We start from the raw sequence: 13,010 nt of genomic DNA on the forward strand, positions 1-13,010 counted from the left end.
GTAGAGTCTGACAGTGGCTGTCTGCGGAAGCGCTTCCAGCAAAGAAATTCCTTAACGGAAACGCGTCTCCTGGACTCACGACGTGGCAGCTTCCGGCGCAGCATGGGTCTCCCTGCAGCTGCTTCTGACACCTCCCCGCTATTTTCGCTCGAAGTGTCTCTCACCCCTTTCTCTCCCCTGCTGCTTCCTGCCTGGGCTGCTGCGTCTCTCTCAGCATTACTGAGATCCTCCTCCAGAGACCCGGCGCTCCCCCTGCTGGTCCCTGCTTTGGCTGTTGACTCTCTCCCAGTCTCTGGGAGCCTTGCCACTTCCCTTTCCTCCGATGTCAGTTCCCTGACATCCACCTCCCCTCCAGGGCCCCCCTCTCCCCCGCCCCTACTTTCTCCTCTGGGCGGTGAGGAGCTGAAACCCCTAAAAGAATCCTCTTCATCTTCCGACGTCTCGAACAATTCCCTCCATCGGTCTTCGTTCCGACTCGCTGAATCCTCTTCCACCTCGGAGTCAGCGAACCCCTCCAACTCTTCTTCGTCGTCGGTGGTGGCGAAGTATTCCCTCCGGAACCTCGCCACTGGCTGGGGTTTTCTAGGGAATCTCTGATGAAAAGTTTCAATCAAAACCTCGTCATCTACCTCCTCTGCCCTGACCCAGGTGTTTTCCGACTCCGGCTCCCCTTCCCACATTACCAAATACTCTACTTGCTCTCCCCTCCACCTGGAATCGAGAATCTCCGCTACATGGTAGCTGTGTTCTTTTTCTTCCATAGCTGGTCCCCTATTGACCCTCCCCTCTCTGTCCCCTATATACGGTGACAGCAATGATCTGTGGAACACTGGGTGCAACTTCATGTGGTTCGGTAACCGGAGTCTGAAAGCCACTGGGTTGACCTGTTGCGTGACTTCGAATGGGCCCAGTCTTTTAGGTCTTAACTTCTTACAACCTCCTTTAAATGGTAACCCTTGGGTGGACAGCCACACTTGGTCCCCCACCCTAATGCTTTCCCCTTCCCTTCTGGTTTTGTCTGCCTGCCTCTTATATTCCTCCTTCGCCCTGTTTAAATTAAGTTGGAGCTGGCGATGGATCGCTTCCATTTCTTCGACGAACTGTTCTGCGGCAGGAACGCTCCAGTTCTCCCCCTCCCCCCCTGGGAAGGCTCGGGGATGACACCCGTGATTGGCCAAAAAAGGGCTCATCCCCGTGGACACGTTCTCTGCATTGTTATAGGCAAATTCTGCCAACGCCAGCTTCTCCACCCAATCATTCTCTCTGTCATTCACATAACACCTCAAATATTGCTGGAGGACACCATTAGCTCTTTCCGCCTGCCCATTGGTTTCTGGATGACGGGCAGTGGAAAAATTCACCTCTACATGCAATAAGCTCATGAGCTTCCTCCAGAACCTGGAAGTAAATTGTTTCCCTCGGTCCGAAACCACCCTCAAGGGGGCACCATGCAACCTAAACACATTTTCCACAAACAATTTAGCGGTTTCTTCTGCTGTGACCGCATGTGAGCAGGCTATAAAGTGGGCCATCTTGGTTAACAGGTCTACCACAACCATAATGGCTGTCTTCCCTTTGGACCTGGGCAGATCAGTCATGAAATCTATTGCCACTGCCTCCCATGGTCTTTCCGGCGTGGGTAGTGGTTCTAATAAACCTGCCGGTGCCCGCCTCTCCCCCTTGGCTCGTTGACATCGGTCACACCCTCTCACATATTCACGCACATCTTCCCTGACCTTGGGCCACCAGAATTCCCTGGTAACCAGCCACATGGTTTTGTGTTGCCCAAAATGCCCTGCTGTGGGGCTATCGTGCAGTTGCTTGAGTACCTTTTCCCTCAATTCCCCTTCAGGTATGTATAACGCTCCCTTGTAGTACAACGCCCCGTTTCTCTCCTCAAAACCCCCGGGTTTGTCTCCCTCCCTCCTGAGACCCCTGAGTTTGTCCTGGGCGTATTCATCCTGCACCGTTCCCTCTACCAGTTCCCTTTGCCCCACCAAAGCCGCCCCACACACCCAGCGGTCCTCGGGAATAACATAGGTCTCTTCGGGTGCACCCTCTCCCTCCAAATATTCAGGTTTGCGTGAGAGAGCGTCCGCCCTAACGTTCTCCGGGCCTGGTACGTAACAAATCTCAAAGTTAAATTTGGAGAACTCCTGGGCCCATCTCAACTGCCTTTGGTTGAGCACTCGCGCAGTTCTCCAATACTCTAGATTCTTATGGTCCGTGCACACTTGCACCTTCTGTTGTGCACCAATTAGTAGATGCCTCCATCTCCGGAAGGCCTCATAAATCGCAAGAAGTTCCCGGTCGTGCACCGTGTAGTTTCTCTCAGATTTGTTCAGCTTTCGCGAAAAGAAGGCACACGGTCGCCACTCTGACCCCTCCTTCCCCGGCTGCAGAAGAAGCACCGCCCCTATGGCTCTGTCCGAAGCGTCTGTTTCGACCCTCAGCTTTTTTTGTAAATCCACATGTAGAAGTTGTTCGTCAGAGGCGAAGGCCCTTTTCAGTTCCTCAAACGCTCGCTCCGCCTCCCCCGTCCAAACAAACTTCTTTTTGCTGCTGAGACAGTCCGTGATGGGCGCCGTCAGGTGGGCGAAGTTTCGGATGAACTTACGATAAAAGTTTCCAAACCCTAGGAACCTCTGCACATCCTTCTTGGTCTTGGGTGTTTTCCATTCCAGCACCGCTTGAACCTTGCCGGGGTCCATGGCCAACCCTTTGTCTGACAAGCGGTACCCCAGGAATTCCACCTCCTTGGTATGAAACTGACATTTTTCCAGTTTCACCCACAGTCTGTTGGCTTGCAGCCTGCTCAACACTTCTCTGACGTCTCTCACATGTTGCTCCTCATTCTCCGAATACACCAACACGTCATCTAAGAAGGCCACGCAATTCTTGTAGAGCAAAGGCCCCAGTACATGGTTCATAAAGGCTTGAAAACACGCGGAGCCTGTTTGTAATCCAAAAGGCATAACGAGGTATTCAAATGCCCCCAAAGGGGTGAACATGGTGGTCTTCCATTCATCCCCTTTCCTTATACGTATCAGGTTGTACGCCCCCCTTAGGTCCAGCTTTGTAAAAATCTTTCCTTTTCGCACCCTGGTCAAAATATCATCAATCCTGGGCATAGGAAAAGCCGCCGGCTCTGTCACTGCATTTAGGGCCCGAAAGTCACATACCAGCCTCGGCTTGTCCGTGTTTTTTTTATCCACAAAAAACACTGGGCTACCCCCCGCTGCCTTGGACTCTCTGACGAAGCCTCTCTTCAGGTTCTTGTCAATGAACGCTCTCAACTCCTGCATCTCCCTGTCTGACATGGCATACAACTTGCCTACAGGAAGCTGTGCTCCAGGGAGTAAATTGATCTGGCAATCAAAGGGCCTATGCGGGGGTAGTTGGTCCGCTTCCTTCTCGCTGAACACGTCGCTGAGATCAGCATACTGTGGTGGCACCTTCCCCTTCTCCATCACTTCCGTCCCTGCTAGGGTGGCTTGGGCCCCTGCTGACCCCTTTTCCGCCCTGCAGTGTTCTAAGCAGTGTGCGGAACCGAAGGAAACCACTCTTTGATGCCAGCCCACCAGCGGATCATGTAGGGCTAGCCAGCTCATTCCCAAAATAATGGGAGCGCCTCCCAAGGTGGCCACATTAAACGCTATCAGTTCTGTGTGCCTTGCCACCCTCATTATCATTGGGACGGTCTGCAAGCTGACGCCTCCTCCCAACAGTTCCCTGCCATCAATCGTGGTCACCTGCAGGGGGTTGCTTAAAGGGATAGTCTGTATCTGATGTTCAGCAGCAAACTCCTTGCTCATGAAATTGCAGGAGCTGCCTGAGTCCAACAGCGCCTTTATTTTTAGGGGGTGTCCATTTTGCAGCTCTAGCGACACTTCAATCACTAGAGCAGGTCGAGGAGCTTCTGGCACTGGCACTTGGGAAAGGGGCACTTTCACTGCTCTTTGGCCTGGCTGCAGTGCCCTGCTGGCAACCAGGCGTTGGCTTTTACCTGCTCCGTTTCTCCCTGCTCTTCCCCCTCAACAGCTCCCACCATCCCTTGCCATTCCTTCCTCTGGGGGCAGACTCTGGCAAAGTGGCCTGGCTGTTGGCAGAGATAGCATTTCCGGGCTCCCTTTCCCTCCTTCTTCGCCCCCTCACTGGGCTTTGAAACTGCGCGCGCGCGGGCTGTTCCGATTTCCATCGGCTCTGCCGGCGGGAAAGCTGGCTCAGGAATGTCTGGAATGCGTAACTCCTTCCAACGTTCCCCTCTCCCTTCCCGCCTCTCCAAGGCTCTTGCCTCCTGGCGCGCTCCAATGGTCAGCGCAGATTTGGTCAGCTGATCCATAGACCCCGCCCTGGGGCTTCTGGCCAGCTCGTCTTTCACAGCTGAAGAAAGACCTTCTTCAAATAGCATCTGAATGGGTGCCGCCGATAAATCCCACCCCAATCTGTGAATCAGCATGGTAAATTCAGTCCAGTACTCACGGACAGATCTGCTTCCCTGCTTGCAAGCCATTAGCTGTCTGCGTACCACCCCTTCCTCAATATCGCTGGAAAACATGATATCCATTGCACGAAAGAATTTCATAGTGTCCTTTAGGATATCGTTGTGCGTTGCCATCAGGCGTCGAACCCAGTCCCGCGCCCCCTTCTCAAGATGCCCAATTACGAAAGCAACTCGCGATTCCTCATCAGGGAACTCATCAAACTGCACATTCAGAGCATATTGCATCTCAGTCCTAAAGGCATGGTAATCCTTGGGGTCCCCCCCAAACTTCTGCACCAATCCTGGTACCTTTCTGGGGAACTGAGTGGTTCTCCCCTTTTTGTCAGCATCCTGAGCCCTTCTCTCCTCGAGCCTCGCCGTCTGCAGCGCAAGTTGGACCTCCAGAGCTTGATACCTTTCTTCCAAGCTTGGACCAGCTCCAACCCCTGCGTCTCCGGTTCCGACTGGGTTGCTCATGATGCTTTCTCCTGCACAGGCAGCGTACAGAGACTGTCAGACTGCTGTCAGGGGATGGTTAGCTGCTTGTGCTTAAAATGGTGCCCCTTCAGAGTTTGTGCGACCCCACAAACCTCTGTGTGTGACAGAGCTCCTCAGACATGTCTGCTCTAGTCACTAGTAGAGTCTGACAGTGGCTGTCTGCGGAAGCGCTTCCAGCAAAGAAGTTCCTTAACGGAAACGCGTCTCCTGGACTCACGACGTGGCAGCTTCCGGCGCAGCATGGGTCTCCCTGCAGCTGCTTCTGACACCTCCCCGCTATTTTCGCTCGAAGTGTCTCTCACCCCTTTCTCTCCCCTGCTGCTTCCTGCCTGGGCTGCTGCGTCTCTCTCAGCATTACTGAGATCCTCCTCCAGAGACCCGGCGCTCCCCCTGCTGGTCCCTGCTTTGGCTGTTGACTCTCTCCCAGTCTCTGGGAGCCTTGCCACTTCCCTTTCCTCCGATGTCAGTTCCCTGACAATCATCATTACAACATATGCTAAAACATACAACTACACATGTAGTTGAATTTGAAACCTGCAGATGGAGGTCTCGTCTGACTAATTTAATATTGACAGCTAGACTTTTGATAATGTAAGCAGTACACAACAAGAAGAACTGGGGCTCTCTCTAGTAAACTGTACTATATTATACCCATCTAGATACTTAGCAATTCCTTTGTTTTGCACATTCAAGGGCTTGGAGAACTTGGAGTAATGACCTTCAGAGTTTCTTCCAACTCTACAGTTCTCTGAGTCTATGATTCTATTCATGAGTTGTTTATCTTGACTTTTATAAAGGAAGCCTAAACCTTTTCATTGAAAATGAGAATTTAAAAGTTATTGTGCAACTTAGGCTCATTACACAACCTGAGAATGAATTAAATCCCGTAAACCGCAGTTATCAAGCAATATCACATCACACATCACACCAGGGATTGCAAATCTGAAGCCATCCAAATGTTGTAGCAGTCCTGAACCCAACATTCAGATATAATGCGAGTTTTTGTCCAGCATCATCTGAAGAGCCAAGGATTAGCCATCCTTGCCTTACACTGGTCCTACAAGTCTCTACCATGGGCGTAGCCAGGGGGGCAGCTGCCCCTCCAAGATCAAGTAAAACAATAGAAATACTTAACTAACTGACCAATCACGTTGGTTCTGCCCCCCCAACAAAAATCCTGGCTACACCCATAGTCTCTACTGCAGTCTTGAAAGTAAGTTCACAATAGAAAAGCCATCCAAACATGTGGGCTAGGTAAAGGAGCCCCTGACCATTAGGTCCAGTCGTGGCTGACTCTGGGGTTGCGGCGCTCATCTTGCTTTATTGGCTGAGGGAGCCGGCGTACAGCTTCCAGGTCATGTGGCCAGCATGACTAAGCCGCTTCTGGCGAACCAGAGAAGTGCATGGAAACACCATTTAGCTTCCTGCCAGAGCGGTACCTATTTATCTACTTGCACTTTGACGTGCTTTTGAACTGCTAGGTTGGCAGGAGCTGGGACCGAACAATGGGAGCTCACCCTGTCACAGGGATTCGAACCGCTGACCTTCTGATCGGCAAGTCCCGGGCTCTGTGGTTTAACCCACAGCGCCACCCGCGTCCCTATATAACATGTGGGCTACTGGCCTATAAAAACTCAAACCATAATACAATTGTTAGGCTATCAAGATGTCATGATTTTTAGGATGATCTGCATCACAGACTTGACCCGATTTAATAGTTACTCCCTTTTCCCAGGCAACTCTGAGAATTGTAATTTAGAGGTTGTGAGTTCACGGGAGAATTTTTACAAGCCTCACCAAATGTGCGGAAAGAACCATAACAATTGGACTTGTTTTTTTAAATATTAGATTTATTTAGGTTGGTGTAGAATCATGTTTTAGAACCAACATAATAGCAACCATGCATTGAATTTATTTTGAAAGTGGACTTCACAGCTCTGCCTTTAAACTTCAAAGTTCTACATAGGTTAACTCTGCTAAGGTGTTCTGTGCTATACTAGGGCCGGATTGATTAAGTTTATGATTGTCTAAATAAGAAAGCATGCTTTCAAAGTTAGTAAGGAAAAAATATTTTGAAGTTTCTATTTCAAAAGCCTTTGGGGAGGGAATTCCACCAGATCCCATAAAAACTGTTTGCTCACCACTTTTCTATAAACTCCATCCACAATTAAAGTCGACATGTACGTCTACTTTACTCCAGATATTACATCAATAAGCTGAATACAGACACTGCTCAAAAGAGATCCCAAGACACACTGAAACTAAGCTCAGACGGTTACTCCAGCCTTCTTCAATCCTAGTTCAAACCAAACCAGTCGGTGTCAGACCTCACATCCTGACTTCAGACCTTTTCAGCAGCAAGGAATTGCAACGGCAGCTAAAAAACAAAATTTAAAGCAAAGCCTTCTCTACAGAACATTAACAGGTGGCAGGCAAAGGAGATGATCGCCTCTTGGGAGACCTTCAGTCCTAGCATCCCTTTTAGGAACCTATTGGCAGCTTTGAAAGCGACTAGGAATTATTTTCCATTACGGACCGTGTGTGGCCAGATAAGAGATCGGAGAGGAAGATGCTGTTACCGGCAGCATCTATTGGCCAGGTCTGCTGCCTGAGGCAGAGCGCATCTTGGGACGCAGAGCCACCCGCCCCTCCTGCCTTCCGCCCACCTGGACACCAGAGCGGCGGACCCGGGAGACCCTTAATGGGGGGGGGGGAGCCCTTTCCTCCCGCAAGGAAAACAAGGAAGGCCCGGAGCGGGAGCACAGAAGAGCCGAGAGGAGGAGGAGGAGGAGGACTCGCCCTCCCGTTCCCAGCACAAAAGAGGCGCCTCGGTCTCCCCGGCAAACGCGGCGGGTCCAGGGGGAGGGGGGTGGGGCACGCCGGAGACGAGGCCCCCGCGGCGAGGGGGAGGACCTTGCAGGTCCATTCACGGAACTTGGGGGGGAATACCTTAGCCCACGGGCCTCCCCGCCACCGAACCCGCGTCAACGCGACACGCCCGGCTTCTCGGCCCGAAGCGTCGCCGCCGCCTCCCCGCTGCTCTTACCTTGAAAGGGTTGTTGAGGTCCGGGTCGGCGAAAGGGTTGCTGTCGAAGTCCGACATGGCGCGGGGAGGGGAGGGGGGTCTGTCGGGCGCTGCGATGCGCGGATGGCGGCGGCGGCGGACAGCGACTCCGGCCGAGCGCCCCACAGGCTGCTTCGTGTGGCTCCCCCCTCCCCCGCCAATGTCAGCGCAGGTAGATCCGGCACGAAGTGCCCGCCCCTCCTCCCGAACACGGAGCAAGCCGATTGGGCGCGAAGGCCTCCAAAATGGCCACCCCGGAAGTGACGTAGAAAGCTGCGCCAGCACCTGATTAAAATGGAAGGGTGAAAGGGAGATGGGTTGGCGGAAAGAGAGGCGGAGGTTCAAAAGAGGACGGCGAAAGTGTGTGGGGAGGTGGCCTGCTCTTGCTTTCCGTCCCATCCTCTTTCCTTCGTGTACTTCTATGGAAGAGTCCCTTATTCTCTTAAGGGTTTTGTTCTCGCCTTATAGGTGAGAGAGGAAGGGGCGAACTTTTCATAGGGTCATGGAATTGTAGAGTTGGAAGAGATCCCGAGGGTCATCTAGTTCGATCCCTCGCGATGCAGGAATCTCAACTAAAGCATCCATGGAAGATGGCCACCCAACCTCTGCTTAAAAGCTTCCAAGGAAGGAGAGTGCACTACCTTCCGAGGAAGTCCGTTCCACTGTCGAACAGCTCTCACTGTCTGAAAGTTATAAAAAAATTGGCCAGTAGCACCTTAGAGACCAACTAAGTATGTTCTGGGTATAAGCTTTTGTGTACAGTAGTACCTCAGGTTACATACGCTTCAGGTTACATACTCCGCTAACCCAGAAAAAGTGCTTCAGGTTAAGAACTTTGCTTTAGGATGAGAACAGAAATCGGGCTACGGCGCCGCGGCCGCAGTGGGAGGCCCCATTAGCTAAAGTGGTGCTTCAGGTTAAGAACAGTTTCAGGTTAAGTACGGACCTCTGGAACGAATTAAGTACTTAACCTGAGGTACCACTGTATAAGCTTTCTGAAGAAGTATGCATGCACACGAAAGCTTATATCCAGGACATACTTAGTTGGTCTCTAAGGTGCTACTGGACAATTTTTTTATTTATTTCGACTGTGTCAGACCAACATGGCTACCTACCTGAATCTTGTCAGAAAGTTATTCCTGATGTTCTGAGGCAGATGTTCTTCCTTTTTTCTATTTGTAACACATGGGGATTCCCTGAGTGCTGTTCACAAACACTTCAGTGGTGATACTGAATTAAAATGAGTGGTATTCAGCTAAGTTCCACTCACATTAAACCTGCTGAAATCAATGGATCTTAGTCATGTTCATAAATTTCAGTGGGTCTACTTAGTTGAATACCACCCATCATGGTGGTTGTGTTTTAATCATTAGTTTAAGAAGTTATCTCCACAACCTTTCTGGATGTCCTATGAATTTCAGGCTCTGGTCTTATATTGCTTAGGAATAAATACAACTGGATTCCTTGTGGATCAAATAAGATAGTGCATGAGAAAACAAGTGTTTAAAAAGTAGACAACAATTTTGCAGGATGACTGTTTCAAAAGAGTCTCCTTTATTTCAGGGATCACTTAGTTCAGTATGACTCCTGAGTAAAATGTGGATAGGTTTGAGCTGCATATATCCCGCCCCCCAATTTAACCCTATTTGTAATTGTTTTTCAGATTACATTTTAAGAATAACTTTGCCCTTGTGGTGTAGCGGTTAAGAGCGGTAGTCTCGTAATCTGGGGAACTGGGTTCACGTCTCTGCTCCTCCACATGCAGCTGCTGGGTGACCTTGGGCCAGTCACACTTCTCTGAAGTCTCTCAGCCCCACTCACCTCACAGAGTGTTTGTTGTGGGGGAGGAAGGGAAAGGAGAATGTTAGCCGCTTTGAGACTCCTTAAAGGGAGTGAAAGGCGGGATATCAAATCCAAACTCCTCCTCCTCTTCTTCTTCTTCTTCTTCTTCTTCTTGGGAATAGGTATTTGTGACCAATGTGAGCAAAGTCTCGGGCTTTGGATGCTGTTCTATCACCGCCCCGCCCCCCATAGTCTGCTTTGTTTTGACAGTTTTGTACTCTGGTAAAGTGAATTTTGCTTGCCGTTCAATTTCATCAAAATTAACCCAAGTGTTTGATATGAACTGCAGTAGTGAGCAGCAAATATTTGCACATGTGCTTAATGAAATTTGTGGACTTTGGAGTGCCTTTCTAACTTTATGAAAGTGTGTCCAAAACTAAAACATGAAAATTAATTAAAATCCTTCCATTTTTTGCAGATTTTCAGCCTGTCGTCTAGCATCTCCTTTTTCAGATTCATCACAGTAAATATGACTGAGGGCTTCAACAATGTAAGTAAGCATAACTTTCACTAATAGCTGCAGTAGCTTTGGCGTTAGCCTCCCTTCTTGCATATGATAAATGTTTAGGAACTTTTGACTCAAGAGGCTGATATTTTTGCAGAAGATGAGAAAAAACAATAAAGCTCATTTATTACGGCAAAAAAATTCACTGCATCCGGGGACAAGTCAGCTGTGGTTTGTCCAACTCGATTTAGGGAATGTCCAGTGCAATGGAATAAACTTTGCAAGCTTGTTCCTTTCCAGAATATTTTGTGGAATGCTGTTATATTTTCCGGCCATATTAGCTGCATTGTCATATGATTTACTGAAATCATATGTACTGAAATCATATGTTCAGTGAAGTAGTTCAGTATTGGCTCAACCATACTTTCACTGGTGTGGTATTTCAGTTCAAAAAACTCAGAAAGCATTCAGCTGGTGATCCATCGCTAGAAGAAACATATCTAACCATGACAGTAAGTTGATCAACATGGGAAACATCAGGGTTTGAATCAACAGATAAACTAAAATAACCTGCCTGTTTGATGTTGCTCAGTATTGCTTCTTGTACTGTATAAGCCATCAGCTGGATAACCTATTCACATATGGTTTTGGAGAAGTATGATAGCTGACCAGAGCCTTTACTTCCATACTGATTTATGTGAGCGCACAGGAAATGATCAAATTTTGCAATTAATTCAAGCAATCTGAGAAAGTTACCATTGTCTGGTGAACCAAATGTTTCATCATTTCCATGAAATGCCAAGCCACGTTCCCCCAAAAGGGAAATCACTGCAATAACTCGCTGAAGTACAGGCAGCTCCAGTAATCCTGCTTTGATTGGTTCTTTGAGCTTTTATGTGAGTGTTTGAGCACACTTTCTTGTTAAGTACGTTAGCAGAGAGTTTGTATGATTTTTAGAGTTTCCATGGGTTTGAACAAGATAAGTGTGATGCCAATCATCAAATCCAGTAGAACCTAAAGTTGTAGTTGAGGTAGTTTGGTTAGAGAAAGGTTTGTGCACAAAACGGTAGACACTTCCTTTTGTGGGGGAATACACTAGCCATTCTTGAGGGTTGATTTATCCATTTACTTTGGTGGAATAGAATAATTTTTTGAACAGATCCAGACTTGGTTTTTAGATGTTTGCTTCAAAGTGGTAAAAAGCCCATCCCAGTGCTGACATTCCGATAGACCTTTCTCAACCCAGAATGATATTTCCTTGTTATTTAATGTGGACCATAAACCTATGACATTATTGTCTCTAAAATCACTAGTAGCATGAACTATTGGTATTTTTGTGTCTGCAATGTAAGGGTTTTCACTCAGGTAATTTGCTTTATTTTCCAATACTTTAAGACAGTAAAGAGCTTGAACTGCAACCATCTCATGGTATGTTCCTTCAGCACCTTGTGTTAATTCTTGGGTCATAGGTCCTATCACTTCGTTGTCACTTTCTCCAGTTGTTTCTGTACTTGTAGTGGTTGTTACCGACAACAATTCTCCTTGAAGGTCTTGGGAGGCTGTGTTCTGTATATGAATTGGTTGTTATTCAGTCTGCTCAGACTACTCAGTGTAGTCTACTTTATTTTCTTTTGTTTGTAAACATGAATGTTCTATATGACGGATTATGTAGGACTGTTTCTGCTTGGTGTACAAAGCCACATGACATGATTGGCTTTAAACATTTGAGTATTTCCTTGTGTTTGTTTGTTTGTTTGTTGCTTTCATTTACTAGCAGCACTTTCATAGCGCTTACTCATCATTTTTTTCACAAAAAGTCAAAATTAAATATTGTGATTCACGGTGATATAAAATGCAGCGATCAGAACACTTGTATTGCTTTATCATTTGATTCTGAGTAGTTTTAAAGCCTCTGTGAAATTTACTAAACAGTAGAGTATGCACTTGTGTAACTGTTATACAGTCATAGATTCATACACCACATGTTTAATATTACTAAGCAACTGGGCCTATATAGTAAAATCTGCCTGTTTAATTTTTTATTTTGCAAGAGGCCAAGGCCCCCCTAGATTATAAGGCCCTGCGCTGCAGCTAGCTCAGCCCATATGTAAATCAGATCTTTGGGCCTCAGGCCTCCATGGTGAGGACCCCACCCAATGGGGGCTTTATGCATAAGCACATGCTCTTTATGCATAAACATCCAAGAGTTGTCCATGATGGCTCTGTCCCAAGTTCCCTTCTTGTTAGCTTTATTGCCTTTTGATTAGGTTGCAAGTTTTAATTGCAGCCTAATCAAAAAGCAATCAAGCTAAAAAGGTATTTAGGCAATTAATAATCTATCATTAAGGCTATGTGGGCCAATCCAATGCATTGAATTTTATTCAGAAGTAAGCCCTGTTAAGTTCAGTGAGGCTTGCTCCAACATAAGTGTGCCTAGGGTTATTGAATCCTTAATTTCAGATCAAAATCTGCCCCTTCCCTTTAGTTAAATAGGCTAGATAATAAAGCATGTGCCACTGTTCCTATCATGCAGGTCCATCTTCATATAGTAAATGTAATAAAACAAAGATGGGTGAAAAAAGGAGCACCCATCTTTTTGTTGTGCTTGTAGACACGACTAAATGACTAAACAAAAACAACAAAAAGATGGGTGCTCCTTTTTTCACTGTATCTAAAAA

General features: G+C 47.8%; 2 protein-coding genes across 2 annotated transcripts in view; one reads left to right on the top strand and one right to left on the bottom strand.

Moving 5' to 3' along the window:
• Positions 1-8,245, bottom strand: part of SCAMP1 (secretory carrier membrane protein 1) — a 36,539-nt gene extending 28,294 nt beyond the window's left edge. The window contains exon 1 of the mRNA XM_082191971.1: positions 8,028-8,245. Within this exon, the coding sequence (XP_082048097.1) occupies positions 8,028-8,084 (57 nt within the window). The 5' untranslated portion in view covers positions 8,085-8,245. The remainder of the gene's footprint in view (positions 1-8,027) is intronic.
• Positions 8,246-10,358: 2,113 nt separating this feature from the next.
• The window catches only part of AP3B1 (adaptor related protein complex 3 subunit beta 1), a 143,538-nt gene continuing 140,886 nt past the window's right edge, over positions 10,359-13,010 (top strand). Inside the window, exon 1 of the mRNA XM_082191883.1 lies at positions 10,359-10,377. The gene's annotated coding sequence lies outside the window, so the exon portion shown is untranslated. The remainder of the gene's footprint in view (positions 10,378-13,010) is intronic.

This window comes from Podarcis vaucheri (genome assembly GCF_965113315.1).
Source record: "Podarcis vaucheri genome assembly, chromosome: 11".
Taxonomy (NCBI): Eukaryota; Metazoa; Chordata; class Lepidosauria; order Squamata; family Lacertidae; genus Podarcis; species Podarcis vaucheri.